Source organism: Rhinopithecus roxellana, chromosome 3, assembly GCF_007565055.1.
Source record: "Rhinopithecus roxellana isolate Shanxi Qingling chromosome 3, ASM756505v1, whole genome shotgun sequence".
In the NCBI taxonomy this organism is placed as follows: Eukaryota; Metazoa; Chordata; class Mammalia; order Primates; family Cercopithecidae; genus Rhinopithecus; species Rhinopithecus roxellana.
The window spans coordinates 156,839,506-156,865,386 of record NC_044551.1 but is presented as its reverse complement, the minus strand read 5'-3'; the positions used below and the strand labels follow the sequence as shown (position 1 = coordinate 156,865,386).

The 25,881-nt window shown below is 43.2% G+C and overlaps 1 protein-coding gene across 4 annotated transcripts in view; it reads right to left on the bottom strand.

Moving 5' to 3' along the window:
- Nucleotides 1-25,668, bottom strand: part of CYSTM1 (cysteine rich transmembrane module containing 1) — a 67,404-nt gene extending 41,736 nt beyond the window's left edge. Inside the window, exons 1-2 of one of the 4 annotated variants that reach the window (XM_010388127.2) lie at nucleotides 25,477-25,668; nucleotides 5,672-5,878 (exon numbers count right to left, since the gene is read on the bottom strand). In XM_010388127.2, the coding sequence (XP_010386429.1) occupies nucleotides 5,672-5,858 (187 nt within the window). In that variant the 5' untranslated portion in view covers nucleotides 5,859-5,878; nucleotides 25,477-25,668. Of the gene's footprint in view, nucleotides 1-5,671; nucleotides 5,879-6,901; nucleotides 6,963-12,018; nucleotides 12,039-25,476 lie in introns of those variants that run through there. The other 3 variants (XM_010388128.2, XM_010388131.2, XM_030927164.1) reach the window with 3 other exon arrangements.
- Between the last annotated feature and the right edge of the window lie 213 nt (nucleotides 25,669-25,881).

The window sequence follows — 25,881 nt, the reverse complement described above, 5'->3', positions numbered from 1 at the left end:
ACCATTAAAAACTCAGGAAACGGCTGGGCACTGTGGCTCACGCATGAAATCCCAGCACTTTGGGAGGCATGGTGGCACACACCTGTAATCCCAGCTACTCAGGGGGCTGAAGCAGGAGAATCGCTTGAACCCAGGAGGTGGAGGTTGCAGTGAGTCAAGATCATGCCACTGAACTCCAGCCTGGGCGACAGAGCGAGACTCTGTCTCAAAAAACACAAAACAAAACAAAAACAATAAAAAGTCAGGAAACAACAGATGCTGGAGAGGATGTGGAGAAATAGGAACGCTTTTACACTGCTGGTGGGAGTGTAAATTAGTTTAACCATTGTGGAAAACAGTGTGGCGATTCCTCAAGGATCTAGAACCAGAAATACCATTTGACCCAGCAATCCCATTACTGGGTATATACCCAAAGGATTATAAATCATTCTACTATAAAGACACATGCACAGGTATGTTTACTGCAGCACTATTAACAATAGCAAAAACTTGGAACCAACCCAAAGGCCCATCAATGATAGACTGGATAAAGAAAATGTGGCACATATACACAATGGAATACTATGCAGCCATAAAAAAGGATGAGTTCCTGTCCTTTGTAGGGGCATGGATGGAGCTGGAAACTATCATTCTCAACAAACTAACATAGGAACAGAAAACCAAACACCCCATGTTCTTACCCATAAGTGGGAGCTGAACAATGAGAACACATGGACACAGGGAGGGGAACATCACATACTGGGGCCTGTCGGGGGATGGGGGGCTAGGGGAGGGATAGCATTAGGAGAAATACCTAATGTAGATGACGGGTGCAGCAAACCACCATGGCACATGTATACCTATGTAACAAAACTGCACGTTCTGCACATGTATCCTAGAACTTAAAGTATAATAATAATAATAAAAGAAAATGTTCTGGAATTATGATAGTGATGATGGTTGAAAAATTCTGTTGATATACCAAAAACCATTGGATTGTACAACTTTAAATGGGTAAATTGCATGGTACATGAATTATATCTCAAATATACCAAAAAAAGAGGGGGAGGAGGAGGTGATATCTGTTCCCCCTCCTGTTGAAAGTGGCTGGCCTTGAGACTCATTTTGAACACTAGAATAAGGGGTAAGTGATACTATACGAGTTCTGGGCCTAGCCCAAAATCCTGGCAGCTTCCACTTTCACTCTGTTGGAAGCTAGCTGTCATGTAAAGCAGCTTAAGCTAGACCACCCAATGATGACAGACTATGTGCAGAGAGAGGCCTCGTGGAGGCAAACCAAGACCCTAATCATGTGAGTGAGGTCATCTTGGATAGCTTATACCCAGCCAGGCTGACAGCTGAATTAAGTAACATGAGTGACCCCACGAAAGATCACACGAAGCAAGAAGAGCCTCCCAGCCAACTCAGAGAATCATGAGAAATAATAAATCATTGTTGTTTTAAGCCAGTGAGTTGGGGGTGATATGTTATGCAACAGATAACTGAAACACAACCTTTCTGAGTCTCAGATTCCACTTCTATAACATGGGACTGATACTCTGGGGTTGTTGTGAAGATTACATAAAGCTAACACCAGCATGGTGCTCAACAAATATTAGTTGTTATTCTTAAAAACCACCTAGGAGATCCTTGACATAATCTGCAGGTATGCTCTTCTGGGAGGCCTTATTCCCACAAGCACTTGCTGCTTTCAATCACATGACTTCCAAAAGGTTGGCTTCTTAAAAAAACAAAAGGTGGGTTTTCTTGCTACAAACTCTGACACATGAATTCTGAATCATAAACAGATGACCAAGGCATTTGTGAAATCAATCATGATTGGTAACACTGAACTAAAGAGGCTTTTAACCCTAAAAAGAATTAAGAAATTATTTTTCATCAAAAAAGCTGACATCAATACTTAAATTATATGAAAGGTAAGAAAGATAACCAAATCTGTATTTTCCGCATGAACAGTGGACAAAGTCCACTGAACCTAGGAAGCACTTATTCTAAACAAACTCAATAAAGTTCTAAACTCATCAAATGCTAGTTAGAGAGTCAGTATAAACAATATTGGCTTAGGTTAGCCATTTACCCGACCCTGCTCATCCATTCATCATACCTTTATTAAGCCCTAACTAATTACCAGACACCAATTAAGGATAAAGGAGATCCTCCTTCCTTTGAAAAATAAACCATTTCTACCTATGTATCTATTAACATAATATGCTACACACTTGAACTTGAGTGGAGAGAGAAAGTATCTACAGTAGTAGATAAATCTAAAATCATTCAACTGGAAAGAAAAAGCTTAAATTTCCATATAGAGCTCATATACACAGCATGAGAACACATAATTCTGACTGGGAATCCCACAAGCAATACCAGAGCAAGGAATGAAATGGGTCCCTAAAGGGTTCATCCCTCAGTGAGGCTATATCCTTCCAAGAGTCCCATTCACAGAACATGGACCCCAGGTGACAAAATTTGACCATTTAGCACTAGCTGCTATGTTTTGGTGCAGAAAGGATCTGGGCAGTTAACAATTCACAAGCTAACGACAGAGAAATAAATTCCTGGGTATATCCGTAGTGAAGGATATTAAACAGCTTTCAACTGCATTTGTGAAATCAATCATGATTGGTAACACTGAACTAAAGAGGCTTTTAACCCTAAAAAGAATTAAGAAATTATTTTTCATCAAAAAAGCTGACATCAATACTTAAATTATATGAAAGGTAAGAAAGATAACCAAATCTGTATTTTCCGCATGAACAGTGGACAAAGTCCACTGAACCTAGGAAGCACTTATTCTAAACAAACTCAATAAAGTTCTAAACTCATCAAATGCTAGTTAGAGAGTCAGTATAAACAATATTGGCCTAGAAATGGACAGGAAGACCATGAGGGCTATAGGTGAAAGAACTAACACCAGGCAGGCACTGGGCTGAGTCTACCAGATAACTCAAATGCTGGGCTATCTTTCTCTGCTGACATATAATGTATAGCAAAGTACACAAGTCATAACTATCTATCTTGAAGAATGTTTACATCAAGATTAAGATACAGAATATTCCTAACACCCCAGAAAGTTCCTTTGTTCCCATCCCAATGAATAACCAGTCCCACCCTAGTTTCCCAACTCCACAGCCAGGAGTAACCATTATTTTGATCTCTGGCATCATACATACTTTTTGTCTGTTTTTGAATTTCACATAAATGGAATCATACCCTATGTCGTCTTTTATGCTTTCTTTTATTCATCACAGGGTTACCTTATTTTGAAGCAGAAAACCCAGAAGCTGAGGTTTATTTTCAGAAAATGTTTCTCTGATGTCACAGGCCTGAATACCAACTACTCTGATTACACTGGTTACACTTCCTGCCCTCTTCCGAGCATGCATTATAAAAACTGTTACAACAGAACACAATTTTGGATTGCAAAAGTTTCCTTCCAGATAAATTAAATTATTTAAAGGTATTCAAATATTCTATTCAATCTTAACAGAGTATAAGCTTTGCCACTATAAAAGCATAATCTTTTCCATGAATGTAAAATTCTTATTCTAGAGAATCATCAAGTCCTAGAATAAAACTAACCAGCAATTCTGTTATTACTTTTGATTAGTAAAGAACTAAATGGCAGGAAAATCTCTCAGAGGAGGCATAAGGCACTAAATTCAGATGAATGTGAGTCAGCTCAGAAAAGGCAGGAGAGGAATAACAGTACAACAATAAATTGTAAGTACAGATTTTGAGGCCAAGCTATCAGTATTCTAATCTGGAAAGTGCCCCTTCTAGCTAGGTGACCTTGGGCAAGTCATTACTCTAACTTTGTACCTCTATTACATCACTATAAAATGGGAATAACTTCATAGGGTTGTTGCAAGGATTAAATGTTAATGTATATAAAGCACTTAGGAGACCATGTGACATACAATAAGCACGTTTTTTTTTTTGCGATGGAGTCTCACTCTATCACCAGGCTAGAGTGGATGGTGTAACCTTGGCTCACAGCAACCTCTGCCTCCCAGGTTCAAGCCATTCTCCTGCCTCAGCCTCCTGAGTAGCTGGGACTACAGACCACCATGCCTGGCTGGTTTTTGTATTTTTAGTAGAGACGAGGTTTCACCATGCTGGCCAGGCTGGTCTTGAACTGACCTCAGGTGATCTGCCCGCCTTAGCCTCCCAAAATACTGGGATTACAGGCATGAGCCACCGTTCCTGGCCATAATAAGCACTTTTTAAGAATTAGCTATCTTGGTCAGGCGCGGTGGCTCATGTCTGTAATCCCAGCACTTTGGGAGGCCAAGAGGGGTGGATAATGAGGTCAAGAGATGGAGACCATCCTAGACAACATAGTGAAACCCCATCTCTACTAAAAATACAAAAATTAGCTGGGCGTGGTGGTGAATGCCTGTAGTCCCAGCTACTCGGGAGGCTGAGAGAGGAGAATCGCTTGAACCCAGGAGGCGGAGGTTGCAGTGAGCGGAGATCGCGCCACTGCACTCCAGCCTGGTGACAGAGCAAGACTCTGTCTCAAAAATAAAACAAAACAAAACAAAAAAATCAGTTATCTTAAAAAGCTGAAAGGGGCTGGGCACAGTGGCTCACGCCTGTAATCCCAACTCTTTGGGAGGCCGAAGCAGGCGGATCATGATGTCAGGAGATTGAGACCATCCTGGCTAACACAGAGAAACCCCGTCTCTACCAAAAATACAAAAAATTAGCCGGGCGTGGTGGCAGGTGCCTGTAGTCCCAGTTACTCGGGAGGCTGAGGCAGGAGAATGGTGTGAACTCGGGAGGTGGAGCTTGCAGTGAGCCAAGATCGCACCACTGCACTCTAGCCTGGGCAACAGAGCAAGACTCCATCTCAAAAACAAAAAACAAAAAACAAAAAAAGCTAAGAGGGCTATTAAGAGAGCAGCTATTCTGACAACCAAAGGGCTATAAAATAGTGACCAAGACATCTAGCACAGTGCTCCTCAAGATGTTTTATTTTTAATCCTTCATAGACTGATACTTTCTGTAAAATGCAAGATTACATGCTTGGATGTCATAGCAACACCAAATTGCTCTAAAAGTTTCTGAATGTTTACTCTCACTTTCTGTACATATGATACAGTCCATAACTATTCACTGTTCATTGACTGGCATTTGTCTACAGACTGAACTTTGAGTAACACTGTTTTATAGCACACAAGAAGGACTCAAGAGCCTCCTGAAAACTCAACTGGAAGGTTAAATAGAATTATGAAAACATTTAGTAAGAAAAAAAAAAAAACCTAGTAGCAGGGGCAAGAGGATGACTTGAGGGTCAACAAGCTGACAGATAAAATAAAACTCAAAAGGCTAATTACTAAACCTAAAATACAAAGCTTGCTGCAGAGCAAAGACCCAACTGCTAATTCCCTCCCTACCCCCAAGTGCTCTAAAGGGTGGCCCTCAGAACACACGTTGGCCAGGAAGTCATCAGCCCCAGAGGGGACAAGAAGTGTAAATGTAGTAGGCAGAGCTGACTTGGGCCTCTTTTCAGGAGTGAGAATCCACCCTAAGCCATCATCAAGCTTTGGGGACATCAAGCACAAGTTGCAAAGGCTGGAAAGAGTTTCTTCTCTGCCAAAGAAAACATGCAAACATTTCCTTTGGTGACACAGGACTATACACCCACATATTCAGAGACACACACCTGTGGTTTTAGGAGGCTCCTGAGGTCCACCCTGCCAGCCGTACTGTGGGTATCCTTGGTAGGGGTACCCTTGAGGAGGTGGGTAGGGTCCCCCCATAGGTCCTGGACCCATTGGTTGTGGCGGATAAGGTGGGTATGGGGCCGTTGGACCAGGGCCCGGATATGGTGGAGGGTTCCCTTGGTTCATCGGGGACCTGTAAAGTGCACCTAAGAGACAAAAAGAATGAAAATTATTTGCATTTAACTGTAGAAATCATCAGGAATAAAATTCTAACCCATAAGATCATTTACCAAATACCTTCAAGCTATATCAAGCCTTGTGCAAATCTCTAGCTCTGCTCATTTTGTTTCCTTCTCACCATCACTATAATTGGCAATTATTTTATATATTTATTTGCTTTTTGTCTATTTCCTCCACTAGACTGTAGGCTGTGACAGTAGACATCAAGTAAGTTTTAGATCACCACCATGTCCCTAGAGCACTGCACAGTACCTGGTACATGGCAGTCCCTAAATAAATGTGTTAAATGAATAACAAGATATTTTGTTTTTTAAATCCTCTGAAATGTCCATAAATGTGATTGGAGAGCTTTAAGAAAGTATTCTAACAGCACTAACTGTAAGTCACATCAGTGGATGCTGATCCACTACTAGAAGCCCTCCAATCAACAGGGTTGGGCCACAGTGGGGACTTCTAACAAGCAGCACCAGCAGCAATGACCAACCAAAGTTTGTAACCATCACCACTGCTCTGGGGATTGGGGTGATCTGGTTGTTCTCCCCAGACCTGCTGCTCTGAACAGTTGGACAGCGCTGTCTATAGAGAATGCCAAGCGTCTCCTCTGCCCATCCAGGCCCCTGAGACTCTGGGGGGCTCACCACGAACACTTATTTGTGTTTACAGGACCCTGTCCTCCGTGGTTTGCTTCTGTGAGGGAAACCATGCTTCCCAGCCCCCAAGCCTGTTAATCATTCTCTTGATTGGGCTAGAAGTTCTCAGGGCCAGCATCTTGTTTCTGTTATCTCTTTAAGCTCCACAGTGCCTGGCATGGTGACTTTCAGATTAAAAACAAACAAATGGCCAGGCGTGGTGGCTCACGCCTGTAATCCCAGCACTTTGAGAGGCTGAGGTGGGTGGATCATGTTGAGATTGAGACCATCCTGGCTAACATGGTGAAACCCCATCTCTACTAAAAATACAAAAAATTAGCCGGGCATGGTGGCACGTGCCTGTAGTCCTAGCTACTCAGGAGGCTGAGGCAGGAGAATCGCTTGAACTCGGGAGGTAGAGGTTGCAATGAGCTGAGATCGCGCCACTGCACTCCAGCCTGGGCAACAAAGCGAGACTCTGTCTCAAAAACAAACAAACAAACAATTACTGGGGAATGCAAAGTATAAACTCTATGAATGACTCACTTAAACAACATGATATCATCTGTCATACTGCTGCCTTGTACTGTTACCCATATCTTACATCAATAGTTAACTTTTTACCTATTTGGGTGTCTTCTATCCCCAACCAAATAGTAGGGAAGAGTCTCAGATTCAAAATGTAATAATTTCACTATTAATTATTTTCCATAACAGGCAATCAATAAATTCCTAAGTGACTTTATTATATAAAGGACAGAATAGTCATAAATAGTCTAGGTTCCCTAGAAAATCTGGATTACAGTAGCAGTGGACTTTGCTGGTTGCCCACACAACATCCATATTCTCCCCTCCTAACAGTAGTGAGGTTTCCAGGTAGATCTCTGCCCATACTTCCTGTAGTTCATGTGCTTCAGGGAAAGCTCATCCCATCCAGCTCCAGGGTGAACCCAGTCTATCTAAGCCAATCGGGGTCACTCTCTCCACTTTTTCATCATGATTGATTCAAGGAATTCAGGACTTAACCCAGATGCAAATGGCACTCCCTGGCCACTGGGACTGGTTCTGAAGTGGTTCAATCAGTAAAAAGCTCGGACTCTTTTAACACACTCCCACCGAACCTTCCCTTCCCCTGTACAAATGTATACACAAAGTCTAGGAAAGATAAGGCCTACAAAATTACTGACAGCAAATCTGCAGCCCTGAGAAGGAGCCAGCTTTAAGATTAAGTGGGCCACTCAGAAAGGCAGAGCAGAAAAAAGGAAAGAAATGGCATTCCGGATGACTTTATAACAACTCATAAATCAAAGACTAAAGCCTGGCCTAACCTAAACTACCTCTACAGAACTTCCAGTCCTGGAAACCGATGGTAAGGTAAGGTAATGAACCCTTCTGGGTAACATTCACAAATATACATTTATTAAGTGCTTTCTTGACACTGGACTAAGTAGTGAGGTATAGAGCTCAATATGCCTCAAACCCTACCCTTGGGCAACTGGTTGAAACAAACGTAAGGACAATGATTTTTAGAAAACGTGGTAAACAGACTGCTGGGTAGGAGTAGGGGCTTAAACCTAGTACAAAGAGGTGCTGATGGAGAGAGTGTCATTTGAAGGAGTGTGATTATAAATTGAAACTCTATGTTATGGGATCAAATGGCTTGAGGGTCTCTATTTCAACCATATCTGTATTGTCTCCCATTTTTGACACCACCTTATTTTTCCAGGGCCTGAAAGGGACTCAGAAAAAAAGTAGAGTTCTTTTCCTTTTCTGCTCTCTGGTCTGCAACTGGCAACACACCCTGACCTAGGAACCCTAATGCAAAGGCTCATGGTGATTAACACTACAATTATCATATAAATTTGGATAAAAGCAAATGCATTTTTTTCCTCTCTCCTACCAGGAAGGCTGTAGAAAGCCTAGTGAGCCCTGGTTAACACAGAAATCAGTCTCATCAATCACCATATGGCCATTCCATTATTTATTTTTAAATCACACAAGTACAATACAGTTATCATAACTACTTCTGTCCTGAAATTCAGTGTGTGTAACCTAACTTCATTAAAACTGCAGTTTAACGTAATGAGTTCAACAAGATCATGTAGCTCATTCTCACTCTAGCAAAGTCTGGACCTATATTTCTTTGAAGACATTGTTCATCTAAAAACAATGGGCAGTGAGGAGAAAAAAGAACAGCGTATAGAACTACTACAACTTCAGACCTCAATGTTTCATGACTTATCTTGATCCATCTGTTTGCATTATCCTGTGCAGTTCTCTCCCTGAGAACCTCAAAGCTCTCTTCCAACTGTATGTGTCCTCCCCACTTACCCCCTCATCATGTTTCTCTCTCATTTTTGGTATGTATCTTTCTCCATCTGCCTGAGGAAAAAAAAAAGTAAGGTCTAGAAGGGAAAAATCCCATGAGTTATTCACAGAGGCATTTATACAAAGGATAAACCACAAAGGTGCTCCAGCTACCATGACCTCCTTCCACACATACACTTTTTCCCTTTGTTCCCAATATAGACAGTCATCTTGGAAGAATAAAAATCTGGATCTATTTTCAGTTTCCTCTAAACAAGAAAAAAATCCCAGTGAGAGAACAGCAAAAGTCACAGAAAGAGCATCTGTGCTGGATGAGAGATCCTAGAGCTGGCATTTGAAAAACAGGACTTCATCCAGTGGGAATCTATTGTTCCCAAGCTGGTAAAGAAGCAAAGCAAAGCAAAAAAGATTACCTAACACTGACACAGTATAGTACAAACCACTTTACATAAGCAAAACACAAAAGAGCTTTAAATTTAAGGTATGATACTGAACTTTGTAACATGACTGCTTTCCCTTATAAATTTGGTCAGGTAAAATATAAACCCTACTCTAGTGAAGTGTTTCACTACAGATCAAATGCAAACAGTGTAAACTGTAGCATTAAAGACAAATCAGAGCTCTAAAAGGGACAGCTCAAAGAGTGCTGCAGTCAAGATCCATTAATAGACTGCACTGAACACTGCTATCCCACGATCTCATTCAAGACATACTCAGAGTCACGGGATTAGCAGTCATTCAACCACACAATAAGAAGGGCAGAAACTATTCTTTGGGAAAGTGGTCAATGGAGATAAGACCTCATCAAAGTAGAGATGGAGAAAAAAAACCAATATTTTTCAATGTTGTTATTTTTTAAATTACAAGACATATATCTGCTAGACAGACTGGCACTAACTTTGCAGACAGTAAAGTGGAAAATTTTCCTCTGGAAAACTTAACAGTCCCAATGGAAAAAAAAATGACAGATACTAATAACTGGGGGGACACCAAAGAAATGACTCGCCAATTACTCCACAGTAAAGCCTATGCACACTGAACTTCTAATGGACTATTTACTGCCTCATACATAAATGAATGGACAAAGATTATCAGACATTGGAGGAAGGCCTCCAACATAAAAAATAGATCAAAACAAAACAGAGGTAGGAAAAAAACAACCTAAATGTCCAAGGAAAGAAAATGTCCAAGAAAAAACCAAGGGTTTTTTTTTTTTTTTTTTTGCAGTTGTTTTAAATTTATGCTTTTGAAGTATGATGTAATACTGTGTAAGAAAAATTTAAAAGCTATATATTCAGCATGTCTCAACTTTCTTTAAAATAAATATGAAAAACAGATCAATAGAGCAGAATAAGGAGTCCTAAAACACATCCATACAGTACAGTCTTCTAATTTAACAGACAGGCACCACTGTAATTCAGAAAAGAAAAGGTAGTCTTTCCAATAAATAGTGCTGGATTAATTGGATATCCTTGTGTTGGGAGAAATGACCCTTGATCTCCATGCTCATACATAAAAAAATCCACAATATATCACAGAAAAAAAATCACAGCATATCATAGACTTATACAAAAGCTAAACCAATCAAGCTTTTGGAAGAAAATATACCAAATATTCATGACTTTTGCAGTATTTATGTTGTGACCCAGAAGCTCTATTCTTAGATATATATATATAGAAGTGAAACAAATGTGTAAGTCCACCAAAAGACTTACACAAGAATGTTCAAAGCAGTTTTATTTATAATAGTCCCAAACAGAAAGCTATCCAAATGTTCATCAACAGCAGAACAGATAAATTATTATATATTTATGCAGTAGAAAGTGACCCCAAAACAATAAATAAAAGAACTATTATTACATGAAACAACATGGATGAATCCCAGACACAATGGGTGAGCAAAAGAAGACAGACTCGACAGACTTCAATAATACTCTACTTAGTCTGTTTTGTGTTGCTATAAAGGACTATCTGAGGCTGGGTAATTTATAAATAAAAGAGGTTTATTTTGGCTCATGGTTCTGCTGACTGTACAAGAAGCATAGTGCTCGCATCTGTATCTGGTGAGGCTCTCAGGTAGCTTACAGTCATGGTGGAAGACAAAGGGTGAAGCAGGCACATCACATGATGAGGGTGGAGGGAGGTCCCAGACTCTTTTAAACAACCAGATCTCACTTGACTAATAGAGTGAGAACTCACTCATTAGCATAAAGAGGACACCAAGCCATTCATGAAGGATACACCCCCATGACCCAAACACCTCCCACCAACCCACCTCCAAAATTGGGGATCACATCCCAACATGAGATCTGGAGAGGACAAATATCCAAACCATATCATTCTGTTCCATTTATATGAGGTACAAGAAGAGCCAAAACAAATCTGTGGATACCGAAAAGAAAGATACCAAAATAAATCTATGAATACTGAGGAGAAGATACAAGGGAACCTTCAGGAATGATGGAAACGTTCTGTATCTGGAACTGAGTCATGTTTACATGAATACATATGAACGTATTGAGTTGTACATTAAGATTTTCAAACTTTATTGTAAGTTGTACAGTAACAGCAGACAGATATTTTGCTAGAAAAAAATATTTATTGTGGTTTTCCTTGGGTGCTGGAACTGTGGGCAATTTTTGTTACTTATACTCATCTGTATTTCTGAAAATTTCAAGAGAACCTATACAGTCAGAAAAAAGATTAAGTTTTCTTAGTGCTTTCAGATATATATCCATTCTGCCTGCCATTTTTTAATAGCTAGAATGCCACTTTAGCTGGGCTCAGTGGCTCATGGTTATAATGCCAGTGACTTGGGAGGATGAGGCAGGGGAATCACTTGAGACCAAGAGTTCAAGACTAGCCTGGGTAGGGTAACATAGTGAAACCCTCTCCCCCGGCAAAAAAATTAGCAAGCTGTGGTGGTATACACGGTCCTAGCTGCTTGTGAGGCTGAGGTGGGAGGATCACTTCAGCCCAGGAGTCTGAGCTGCAGTGAGCTATGATCATGACATTACACTCTAGTCTCAGCAACAGAACAAGAACCTGTCTCTAAAAAAAAAAAAGTTAAAATTAACAAATTTTTTTTAAATGCTGCTTTAAACCTCCTATTCACTTCTGATATACCAATTTGCCTTCTCATTACTTACCTTCTTCTTGTTAACAATCTACTCAAAATCTGCTCTTCACTGCTTTTTAAGGTGATTTTTGTAGTTGCAATTTTACTTTATTTTTTTCCACAAGACACTTTGGTTCTCTAAGGTCTTCAAATGTTTTCTTTCTGCTTCAAACCAAAAAGTCAGTTGGTTGGGTACCAGACTTGGGGTAAAAATAACAAATTATTTTGGTTACATACAGACTTCTCTATCTTGGAACCCTTCTTATTATCAAAGCCTAAAGCCATGCTTATCCTTATGTCCTTCAATTTATCTTTCTTGGTAACTCATAAAATTAAAGTTTAAAAACATGAGAGCAGGGCCAGGCACCATGGTTCACACCGGTAATCCCGACACTTTGGGAGATCAAGGCAGGTGGATTGCTTGAGCCTAGGAGTTTGAGACCAGCGTGGGCAACATAGTGAGACCCTGTCTCTACAAAAAATAGGAAAATTACCTGGGTGTGGTGGTGTACATCTGTAGTCCCAGCTACTTGGGGGAGGCTGAGGTGGGAGAATCACTTGAGCCTGGGACATTGAGGCTGAGGTGAGCCGTGATCATACCACGACACTCAAGCCTGGGAGACCGTGCAAGACCTTATCTCAAAAACAAAACAAAACAAAACAAACAAACAAAAACTATGAGAGCAGATCTTACCCCAGAGACCTCAGTGTCTTTTTTTTTTTTTTTTTCTAAACTCCCCATTAGCTGTTTTTTTAACAAGACCTTTGTAAATAAATCACTTTACATTCTAAGTCCCTCAATACGGCTTGACTCTCACATCTATAATTTTCGGTGCGGTTTGTTCAGGTAAAACAAACAAACAAACAAAAAATAGTTTTAGAATTACTGAGCTGTTTGTTTTTTTATTTTTTGAGACAGAGTTTCACTTTGTCACCTAGGCTGGAGTGCAGTGGTGCGATCTCGGCTCACTACAACCTCCGCCTTCTGGGTTCAAGCGATTCTCCTTCTTCAGCCTCCAGAGCAGCTGGGATTACAGGTGTGCACCACCATGCCTGGCTAATTTTTGTATTTTTAGTAGAGATGGGGTTTCACCATGTTGGCCAGGCTGGTCTTGAACTCCTGACCTCAGGTGATCCGCCTGCCTCAGCCTCCCAAAGTGCTGGGATTACAGGTATGAGCCACCATGCCTGGCCTAGAATTACTGAGTTTTATGCTGCTGTATCATCTCTGGTTTAGAGTTTTCATCAAATTTTGGCGTTGACGTGTTAGTTTATTCCATTCACACAGCCATTTGTTCATCCATAAATACTTATGGGAGCATCAACTATTACCCAGTATTACTGGGTTCCAGAGGCTGTTGAGATAATGGTAAGCAAGAGACAGTTCCTATTCAGGGTATGACAGAGACACAATAACACCAGCAATTACAAAACCAAGCTAAGATAGAGGAAGCAGAGTGTACTGTAAGCTCAAAGTGGAGACAACTAATTACTCAGGGAAGTCACAGAAAGATTCTAGGAGAAGTGATGATCACATGACTAAGCATAAACAGAAATTTGTATTACTCCAAATTTCATACTCTGCAGAGGCAACAATCTGTACGATGTTTCAGAGAAAAAGCAGAGCACATTTGAGGAACTGACTAGGTTTTTATGCCTGAAGCACACTTCATAGGATGAGGCCAATGGGTCAGCTCATAAACAGCCTTGCTAACAGCAGACTTCTAGGATTGCTGCATCTTCCTTTTCTATCGTTATTCTTTATTTCTTTTAAAAGGATTCATGTAACTTTATGTTTGTTTGTTCACTACTATTGACAAACTTAATAATTCACTTATTTCATGATGTTTATTAAGTACCTACTACATATCAGGTCTACAGCTGGGGATAAGAGGTAAAGAACTATAGCTGGCTTGCTCCTCCCCTTCAGTACTACTATTAATACAAACAAAATTATCATTTCAATTTGTCTGCTATTGCATCAGATGGAATATGCTGGAAGTTTTCCAAATTCTAAGGATATGGTGAAGGTAGTTTGACAGAATAGACAAAACTTACTTTGGGAGGTCCAGAAGGCATTTACCTCAAAGTGCTATACAATTTACTAAAACTGAAGTACAAGTAGAAGCCCAAATGACTCCCCAATTGGGAGAGTCATACCACACATACTTGTGAATGTACAGTGAGCAGAGGTAAGAAATGATGGTCTCAAATCTTAAACCCAGGACCAAAGCCACAAGAATAGGCATTCCAGAACTGTAGGCCTTCTCCTAGGAAGAACTTGCTGCTGATATGGACACTTCAACACAGGAGCCCCAGGGGGATAGCAATAGCAGGGATTTATATTTTTAAAGATGGTAGCAGTGCTCCCAGTAACAGTGCAACACCAGGAGACCGCTGATAGTTAGCATAACATAGACAAGATATTTCTTTTTACGACTTGCTCAGCATTTTAGACACATTTGCTAGGTATTGTCATTTCCTAAACTGCTCTTCTTTTAGGGACAGACTGGAGGAAGACAACCTGCAGTATTACTCCATTATTGTCCAAATACTGACTCTGGCCTCAATCTCCCAAATATTATTGGCCATCCCCTACCTCATTTACTATCTCTTGTTTGTCACAGAGTTTTACCAGGCCCTGAGCTATTCTCATATAGTCAATGAATGAATAAGTATTAGAACGTATCTTTTATATCAACATTTTGGCTGTGGTTTCAGAATAGCCCCTCTATGGAGTCCAAAATGACACACAGCTCAGATACGGGACCTTTTGCTGAACAAGGGCATCAAAGTGCACATGGAAGGCAAAAACTAACAATGGATCATCTATCTCTGAAGGTCCTGGCCTAGTGTGATGAAGAGGTTCAGAGACTATCTTATTTTCCTCTCTCACAAAAAATATCTGATATAAAAACCACACACTGCTTTTATAACTGAGTTCATATGAAGCTAAAAATCTACAAACTATTAAGTAACATGGTTTGCTAACGCCATTCAGATAATTGCTTTAAGCCACTATCCCCAACATTAAGATAACACAAAGATGTAAGTATTCTCAACTTGTCCTGATAGATTAGGAACAGCAAATTCTGAAAAGTCATACCATACCTACATTAATTATCCATAGTTCAGAATTATTAGAAAATATGACTATAGTCAATCTTGTCTCCCTCCAATATTAAACTTGGTAGGTACATTTTAGCATTCTTCCAGACTTAGAGACTTTCTGAGGGAATCCAGAGAAGTTCCCTTCAACAGAGGATAACATATCATCTGCTAAAACTTTTTTTCATAAAGCTTTCTGTAAAGAACCTCTGGTTGGATTCAGGGCTTGGTGCTCTGTAAGATATAACATTTATAAACAGCCCTGGGAAAAAATACATTACTACCTGAAAATATCAACAACTAAAATGACCTACCCTTAGCCACCAGGTATTGGTGTCCCATTCCTCCCTAATGTTTAGAGGGAACAGCCTTTCTTTTTATAGCGTGTCTATCCTTTTTTCTTATAAACTTTTTAATAAAGACATATTTTTAAGTAAAACCCCAAATAAATAAATAAAAACACCCTATCCTTTGAACGAGCAATTCTACCTTTAGGAATTTATCTTACAGATATATACTAGTGCCAGCCAGTATGCAAAAAAAAAAAAACAAAAAAAACCCAACTTTATACACATGCATATATATTAAATATAATGTTCATCAATATGGGAATGGTTAAATAAACCATGGTATTTCCAATCCATGGAACTGCCGCTATATGACCCTTCAGAAGAATAAGTTAGAACTACCTGTGCTGATATGAAAAAGTACCAACATGGTGGGAAAAAAGCAAATTGCAACACAGTGCATTCTATTACCCCATTTGGATTTAAAAATAAACTTCTGTTTCTAAACCTGAATAGATCACACAGTTACACTAATGAATACAATTATTGATTAAACTGTACATTTATATTATACATACTTTTTTATACATATGTTATATTTAACAATGAAAGTTAAAACCCTTGCTAATCATCTTTAGGTAAAGTCATCATGTATGGTCCTCCGCAAAAGCCAGAGGACTGCCTAGATGCAGTACTCCCCTCTGCATTCAGCTTATGGAAGGGTCCCCACAGGTGAGCCTCAGTCCCTTGTCTAATGGATCCTGGCATTGTCAGCAAACCCTGATTATAATACCTTCCCCACATTTCTTGGACCTCCATATGGGAGAGGAGCACATCTAGCCTCACCCAACCACTCAGTTCAGGGACTCTGGTCAGTACCCCACCAACACTGCTATCTGAAAGCCAGTGGAGAAATGAAGGTTGGCTTCTCCTCAGAAAAATAGGGTAGGGATCTCTGAATTACATCTAGTCACTGTGACATATAGGACAGCATTATAATTGGAATTTCAAATAGTCAACCCTCAAAGTGAGAATGGAGAGAAAATGGGGCCCAGCAAGAGAGAGGCTCAAAAGAGAGGGCAGCATTGAACAGAAGGGAAAGGAAAAGGAAAGAAAGCTGTTAACACAGAAAGTGACTTGGGGAATTGAAAGGAGAGGTTAGGGCATGGAGAGAGAGAAAAGGGAAAAACTCTGCCCCCTGCCAAGTTGAGAGGACACACTAGAAAGGGACAGGTCCATCCCTCCCAACAAGCCTGACAAGGCCACTTCCCAGGCCAGGTCCCCCGCCAGCCCGGCCCCTGAAAGACAGGCTCTGCCCGCCTCCTCCCAGAGCATTAGATTAGGCTTTGTGGGAAAGTTGGAATCTTGATGGTTTAGAAAGAGGCCCCTACAGCTTAATGTGCTGGCAATTTAACTAAGCGCTCCTGGTTCCTGATGAAATACCAAGCCAGCCCGGCTTTGCTCCATCATGAAAGCACGCTCTCCTGACCCTCTGAGGGAGCAGCAGCTCAGTCAGCACTGCAGGGTGGCTCTTAATGGACAACAGTGAATTTCACATCAAACCAGGAAGTATCACTTGTACCTATCATGTGCTGCATCCTAAGAGACCATACAACCCAGGGCAGCTCACCCTCCCCCTTTCTTCTGTTTTCATAGGATTCTTAAAGGAATAGGCTTTACAGACAATGAAGACAGGAGAAAAAAAAAATTCTAGATGATAGCTTCAGTTTCTATCATTAGCAACATCCACAAACAGTTCTCTATATGTGAAAGGAACTCAAAATAGTTTGGGTTATTGATTAGTTTTAAAAAAAAATAGCATCCCTCCTGCCCCCCAAGAAACATTTGAGTTTCCCAGGAGCATCTGAGTTTTCTAAGAGCACACTGGCACAGAAAGAACAATGTAACACAGCATCAATGAAGCCACACCTCTGGCAGAGGGCCTAGAATTTAACATCGTATCCAGCCTCACCACCACTCAGACCTCTTTTTGGCAAACTTCAGATCAAAACAGTGGTTTCATATTGCATTTACATTACCTCTTGTTACCTCCTAGATTCTTCATTCTGTGGCCTTCCTAGTATCATAGAGCTACACAAGTTTTAGAAGAAAGACAGGATTGAAGGGGCCCTCTCTGAGGGCCTGCCTATTCCACACCATCCTACCACCCATCTACTGCTGCCTGAAAAACTCACTATTAGTGAGTCATATCTTTGGGTAAAGGCCATATTGCCCCAAGTGGGATATGTGCAACTTGGAGAACATGGACAAACAACTTCAATAGTTTATACCTTCTATTTGTGACAGGTGATATAGTAGTTATCAGTTTAAGACAATGATATTGTTTCCCTTTTTTTTTTTGTTTGAGGCCGAGTCTCGCTCTGTCGCCCGGACTGGAGTGCAGTGGCCGGATCTCAGCTCACTGAAAGCTCCGCCTCCCAGGTTTACGCCATTCTCCTGCCTCAGCCTCCCGAGTAGCTGGGACTACAGGTGCCCGCCACCTCGCCCAGCTAGTTTTTGTATTTTTAGTAGAGACGGGGTTCACCGTGTTAGCCAGGATGGTCTCGATCTCCTGACCTCGTGATCCGCCCGTCTCGGCCTCCCAAAGTGCTGGGATTACAGGCTTGAGCCACCGCGCCCGGCCTGTTTCCCTTTTAAACAAATTTTAAGGTTTTAAAAAATGGGTCAACTTTAAGAAAAATGTTAAACAACAGTACAGATGACATAAAGATACGAAAAAATCATGTAGAGGAACACAAGTGAAGTGTGAAAAACACTAGGGTTTCCACTTTCAAGACCCTCCCTTTAAATACAACTACCTGGCCGAAGGTGGTGTCACACACTTTGGGAAGCTGAGGCAGGAGGATCCCTTCAGGCTAGGACTTTGAGAACAGCCTAGTCAACATAGCAAGACCTAGTCAGCATAACAAAAAATACAGACGGGGGTCCTGCTATGTTGCAGTGGCAGTGGCCCCCGTGGCTCTTGCAGGTGCAGCAGCTCATGCAGCAGTATTGCTTGAGCTCAGGAGTTCAAGACCAGCCTGGGCAACATAGTGAGACTCCCATCTCTATAAAATAAAAATAAAAAATTAACCAGGCCCAGTGGCACGTGCCTGTAGTCCTAGCTACTCAGGAGACTGAGGTGGGAAGATCGTTTTGAGCCCAGGAGTTTGAGCCTGCACTGAGCTATGATCATGCCATGCACTCTAGGCTGGCAGACTGTCTCTAAATCAAAATAATAATCAGTAAATAAATACAATTATTCCTCATTAGTTTCTCACATAGCCACCACCAGACATTAAAGGTCACCAAAAATTCAACAAAGTTAGCAGAGCCAGAAGGGTGCAGAAACTGCAATCAAAGATTAGACGGGCTTTAGAGAGGGTGGTGCTGGGGAGGGAAGGTTGTTAGTGGGGAAGAGGCGGAAGGGCAAAATCTGGAGTGTCCAGGAAGTTAGTGGCAGCAGGAAAGCACTAAGTATTCGACTTAACAATAAGGGCTCACGGAATAGGCACATTCTTACAAATGTCCCTCTCTTCACACACTTTCTCCCCAACTGATTCTGCCCAAGATTCTGAAACTGAAAGCTGACTGGTAAAGTACTGCATGCAGCATTAAACGTTTAACGTGGCAGAAGTCTAGCACCATTTCCCAGGTCTTCCTCTCCCCAAATGTCTTTGTAGTTCAACTGTTTCCCATCCCTACTTTTATCTGAATAAGCAGCATGCCTAGATAGTTTTCAGTTATGTTTTCTGAGCCAATGCTCTTGAGACTGGCTAATGATTCTTTAGCACAAATAATCAGGAAACTAGTGACAGGCACCTCTGAATAAGGCATTTACTCTTCAGTGAGTAAATCAGGTAGATCAAACTCTCCTCCCACCATGACCATCAATATTCTCCCTTAAACTATTTAATGAAAAGAGTTCAGAAAAAATAAATCATCTGTTGTTTTTGGCAAAGTCACACCACAAGCTTGCTGCCCACAGAGAATGGATTCAAACCATTTGTCTCCTTTGCTTTAGATGTGAGGACCTACCCAGTTTCCAAGATCTGGCTTTGAGGCCTAAATCAATAATAATATTCCACATACATCTCCTAAAAGCTACAAAGGAATCATTCCAAGCTCACTTCCCTTTGAAGATTCCTTTGTGTAGTGCCCAAAGTGGTGTGAACCTTTTTGGTTGTAAAGTGGGAGGGTCAGCTCGTGTTCAATTCCCTTGCTTTATACTGCTGCTGTTTAATTGCTGACTCCCATTTTATAGCCAAGCCATTTAGTAGCCTTGGCCAAGCGTGAGGAGCTTGGAAGCCTGAAACATGGCACTCAGCTAAGCCTGTAGAAAACAGAAAGCCTTTTCTGTCAGAATTTCCCTCATGAGAGAGAGCTTGACCTGGCCAACAAATGTCAGAAGTCTAAAAGATGGATGTTGTAGTTCAGTACGTAGTGTCCCTGGGCACATCAGGAAGCACTTGAATCCTACTACATTGAGTGACAGGACCGGTGGCCTGACACAGGTGAGGGAAATTTTAAAAGATGACTATTTCACTCCTCATCCAATTTAGTGAGCAATATTACTCCCTTTCATCTCTGACCGGCTTAATAACTAACTCCTTTGAGGGCTGTGACACTTTCTGATAATACTCTTGCTGTTAAAAAGGATGCTGGGTCAAAGGCTGCCAGTCCCACAGCCTTCTATGTTACTGGTTTACTCCAGGCACTCCAAAAAAAAAAAAAAAAAAACAAGACCAGTTTAACAGAGAATAAAAGAAAAAAGAGAGTGAGGCTGAGCGCGGTGACTCACTTCTGTAATCCCAGCACTTCGGGAGGCTGAGGTGGACGGATCACCTGAGGTCAAGAGTTCAAGACCAGCCTGGCCAACATGGTGAAACCCCGTCTCTACTAAAAATACAAAAAATTAGCCGGGTGTGGTAGTGCATGCCTGTAGTCCCAGCTACTCGGGAGGCTGAGGCAGGAGAATCGTTTGAACCTGTGAGGCAGAGGTTGCAGTGAGCTGAGATCATGCCATTGCACTCCGGCCTGGGAGACAGAGCAAGACTCTGTCTCAAAAGAAAAAAAAAAAAGAAAAAGAAGGCCGGGTGCGGTGGCTCAAGCCTGTAATCCCAGCACTTTGGGAGGCCGAGACGGGTGGATCACGAGGTCAGCAGATCGAGACCATCCTGGCTAACACGGTGAAACCCCGTCTCTACTAAAAAATACAAAAAAACTAGCCGGGCGAGGTGGCGGGCGCCTATAGTCCCAGCTACTTGGAGGCTGAGGCAGGAGAATGGCGTGAACCCGGGAGGCGGAACTTGCAGTGAGCTGAGATCAGGCCACTGCACTCCAGCCTGGGCGACAGAGCGAGACTCCACCTCAAAAAAAAAAAAAAAAAGAAAAAAAAAAAGAAAAGAAAGAAAAAAAAAGAGAGTGAACAATCTGAGCTTTACTATTTATATATGAAATACAAACAGGAATTTAGTTAGCCTCAGGCTTCCAGATTTTTATTTTTATTTTTGAGACAGAGCCTCCCTCTGTCTCCCAGGCTGGAGTGCAGTGGCACGATCTTGGCTCATTGCAACCTCTGCCTCCTGGGTTCAAGCAATTCTTGTGCCTCAGCCTCCCGACTTAGCTGGGATTACAGGCGTATGCTACGACGCCCAGCTAGTTTTTGTAATTTTAGTAGAAACAGGGTTTCACCATGTTGGCCAGGCTGGTCTTGAACTCCCGGCCTCAAGCAATCCACCCACCTCGGCCTCTCAAAGTGCTGAGATTACAGGTGTGGGCCACTGTGCCCAGCCATTTTTTTTTTTTTGAGACAGAGTCTCGCTCTGTCGCCCGGGCTGGAGTGCAGGGGCCGGATCTCAGCTCACTGCAAGCTCCGCCTCCCGGGTTTACACCATTCTCCTGCCTCAGCCTCCACAGTAGCTGGAACTACAGGCGCCCGCCACCTCGTCCGGCTAGATTTTTGTATTTTTTTAGTAGAGACGGGGTTTCACCGTGTTAGCCAGGATGGTCTCGATCTCCTGACCTCGTGATCCGCCCGTCTCGGCCTCCCAAAGTGCTGGGATTACAGGTTTGAGCCACCGCGCCCGGCCTTTTTTTTTTTTTTTTTAAGCGACAAGGTCTCATTCTGTCTTCCAGGCTAGAGTGTGGTGCCGTGACCACAGTTCATTGCAGCCTCAAACTCCTGGGCTCCAGCAATCCTCCTGCCTCAGCCTCCTGAGTAGCTAGGATTACAGGCACATACCACATGCCCAGCTAATTTTTAAAAAATTTTTTGTAGCAATGGGGGTCTCCTTGTGTTGTTCAGGCTGGTCTTGAACTCCTGGGCTCAAGCGATCCTCTTGCCTCAGCCTCCCAAAGTGCTAGGATTACCGCACTGGGCCTCAGATCTTGATTACAGACTGATTAGTAACCAAGCCCATAAAGCCCCAGGAAAAACAAAACAAAACAAAAAAAACAAAAAAACAAAACAAGCAAAAAGGTCAGGCATGGTGGCTCATGCCTATAATCCTAGCGCTTTGGGAGGCTGAGGCAGGCAGATCGCTTGAGCCCAGGAGTTTGAGGTAAGCCTGGGCAACATGGCAAAGCTCCAACTCTACAAAAAAAACACAAAAAATTCGCTAGGTGTGGTGGTGCAGGCCTGTAGTCCCAGCTACTCAGGAGACTGAGGCAGGAGGATGACTTGAGCCCAGGAGGCAGAGGTTGCAGTGAGCTGAGATCACACCACTGCACTCCAGCCCAGGCAACAGAGCCAGACTCTGTCTCAAAAAAATTTAAAAAACCAAACAAGCAAAAAGGCCTTAGATAGCCCGGCATGGTCGCCTGTAGTCCCAGCTACTCACAGGGTTGAGGTGGGAGGATCACTTGAACCCAGGAGTTACAGACCAACCTGGGAAACACAGCAAGCCCTGTTTCTGGAAAAAAAAAAAAAAAAAAAAAAAAAAAAGGAAGGCCTTGAATAAGGCTTTCCCAAAAATTTAGAACTTCAAACTCTTTCAAAAAACTTTTATCACATCTCAAAATATACCATTCATCCAAGAAGTAAAACATTCTGCCTTGGAAGAGCTCAAATTTCATATAAGCCTCTCATTAATTCTCCTCGGTACCTCTGTGAGGAGGTACTGACCCGCATTCAAGGTCAAAGAAAGTTTCTGTGCCAAGAAAGGAGTGCCCTGATCAAGGCCTTAGTTGACTAAAGGTGAGCTCAAAATGCTCCATCCCATACCCTAGCCCTGCCTTTCACCTCAGCCCAGTTCCCCTTAAGAAAGAGCGTTTCTGTTAAAGCCCAGCCCTGTTGTTTATTATAGCTTGTATTTAGGGAAACACACTAACATTTTTTTCCTGACAGTAAAGTCTTAAGTTCTCTACCAATGGGAAAACTTGTGGGGGTGGCAGGGGTGAATGAAAGCGGAAAATTTCCAAAAACTTTTGGCCTACTTAACTGCCCTGACAGCACATAGTTATTTTGTTTGGGAAAGGAGGGGGTGGACTGTTTCTTTCCAAAGGAACCACAATTAGTTGGTCACCTCAAATATTATCAAAGAGATCTGGAAAATAGTTACTTTTATAAATTTTTTAATGTGGTCAAGACATCTGATTTCCAGCGATTCTTAATATTAACAGCCTCCTGCAAAGCCCCTTAAAAATCACTATCATAATCTCTACCACTCAGCAGGAACACAGGGAGAGAAAACTACCCTGGCCTTTTACACACTTCGGGGCTTCTTTTACAGAGAATGACTTCACTGATCTGATTGGAAGTCTCGTTTCCCCAGGTCTCACCCTGGATTTGCCCTCCTTTGAGTGCTGCACTGGTTTCTATATTTACGCACAAACCAGCTGCGGCCATCTTCCTTCACAATTTTCAAACCTGCCTTTTACTGTACAGGATCCCTGGAGGTCCAGTTCTGTTTTCTGGAGTCAAAGAAATACAAATAAATTTCACTACCTCCTAGAAAACAGACGTTGGTAAGTTTCAATATAAAATATACAGTTCTTGAACCCACGAGCCAAAGGTTGCAGTGAGCCGAGATCTCAACACTGCACTCCAGCCTGGGCGACAGAGCAAGACTCTGTCTCAAAAATAAACAAATAAATAAAATAGACAGCTGTGTATTTTTTTGGTCATAGCACCAATAAATTTCAGGGCTGGGAAAAATCATAAATTACCAAAGCATTCTTTTTCATATAACCAAAATATATTTTTCCTGTTGCTCATGAAATTAAGACAAAATAGCTAATTAACACGCAGCCTTACACTGAGAAACTCAAAGCTGGTAGGAAAGGACTACAGAATTTTTTTTTTTTTTTTTTTTTTTTTGAGACAGAGTCTCGCTCTGTCGCCCGGGCTGGAGTGCAGTGGCACAGTCTCGGCTCACTGCAAGCTCTGCCTCCCTGGTTCACGCCATTCTCCTGCCTCGCCTCCCGTGTAGCTGGGACTACAGGCGCCCGCCACCACGCCCGGCTTATTTTTTGTATTTTTAGTAGAGACGGGGTTTCACTGTGTTAGGATGGTCTCAATCTCCTGACCTCGTGATCCGCCTGCTTTGGCCTCCCAAGGTACTGGGATTACAGGCGTGAGCCACCGCGGCCGGCCAGGACTAGAGATCTTTGATCTACAATTAATAAATAGTATGGGATTCCTTTCAGCTCACCCAGTGCCCCATATGAATGTTTTCAGTGCTGGTTCTCCTTTAATAACTTCCCCCTATTAAATCTCTTACCAGTCATTTGGGGTTTGGATTTCACCGTAGGTATAAGAGGTGTTTGTAAGACACTCTGAAACCTCTGAAGGGCAAAGTGCTGTGGACGCTATAACCTCCCTGCATACTGAGGGGGGCATAGCTCTCAATCAGTCATTAAATCCAGTCAAATGAGATACTCGAAAATGAGCTGCCCTTGGGTGGGTCCTTTCATAAGAAGGAATTAAAAAAAAAAAAAGTCTGCTAACATGATTACTCCACAAAGTTTACATGTATCCTATTGTATAAATCTATAAATATGTACAATTATTTTTTGTTAAATTTTTCAAGATCTGCCAACAACGGCTGGAGAAGGCACCTGGCTGCCTGAGCCCCTACCTTTGTCGGTTACAAGTATTTCATAAGCAGGGTTCGAGGCATCCCATCAGAGAAGAGTGTTGTCACCTTTCTGCCGGAATGTCACACCAACTTCCTCAGTGTTCCCCCTACCCCAATCTAGCCAACGTTTCAATGGCTCCCCACAGCACACAGTGCCTCTCAGCTGGGCACTCAAGGGTGCTTTCCTACCCTCCCTAACCTAATTCTCCAAAGATTTTTTTCCCCCAAAACAGCCCAGCAGACGGTCCAGTTAGTCCCCAAATCGTTTTTCCTCATGGGCTCCTTCCCCAGGGGTCCTCCCCTCCTTCTCTCCCCCCGGCAACCTCCACTGCTACCGGGAGATTAGTTCCCACCCGTCAGGACCCGGCTCAGATTTCACTTCCTCCAACAGGTCCGCTCAGATCCCAATCCACGGCTCTCAACAGCAGCCGGGATTCCTTTCCCCCGCAACGACTCTCTGAACATCCCGGCCTCCGAGGGCCGGCTTCGCGTCCCCTAGTTACTTCCAGTCACTAGTTACTTCCGCTCCGCTCCCACCCGCGGGACTCGCGACCGGCCCCCTGCCCCCGGCTGGCCCAGCTCGGAACACGCAGAGCGGCGCTTCAGAAATCGCAGCTCAAGGCAAGGAAATCCAGAAGCCTCCCGCGGACGTCCCCCGGGACGGGGTGTGGCAAGCCCCGCTCCGAGCCCGCCGACTCCTCGTGAGACTAGAACCGCAGCGACGCGGAGCCCCTGCGAGTCCACCGCCGGGACGCGCGGCGCGGCGACCAGGAGACTCAGAGTAGCCGCGGGGCGCCAGGAGGGATCCAGCTGGCGGCAGCCGTTTCCCTGCCTCCCTGCCCCTCCCCAGGGGCTGCGCGAACCCCTGCCTGAAACCGGCCCGCCTGGGTGCCCGCCAGTTCTCAGGGCGCTCTCCGGGGAGCCCGGGTACGCGCACAGCCCGGGACGCGCCCTGTCCGCGCCTGATCCCCGCCCTGGTCCCAGCTGGGTCCGGCCAGGTTCGCCACACCTCACCTCTCCTCTCCACGAACCGACTGGATAACGGTCGGGTCTGGACCTGAAGAGCCCGGACCAGCCCGCAGTAGACTCGCCGCACCTGTCTCAGAGCGAGTGAGGAGCAGCCCGGCGCCTGACGTCACGGCCGCCCCCAGTGCAGCGAACCGGGAGTCACCTGATCACCCTGGCAACGCGCGCGGGGCGGGGCGAGGCGAGGCGGGCGTCACAGCACGAGCCCCGCCTCCAACTGCTCAGCCTCCAAGTGCCGCCGGAAGCGCTGTGCTGCAGTCGGAGCCACCGGGACGTGAGGTCGCCCCGTGGTTTCCCAACGCGGGCCTCCCAGCTGCGATGGTTACTTGGGACTCCCCCAGGCGTCCCCCTCAGGTTGGCTAGGTTCTCCGAGACTCCACCCGATACCCCAAC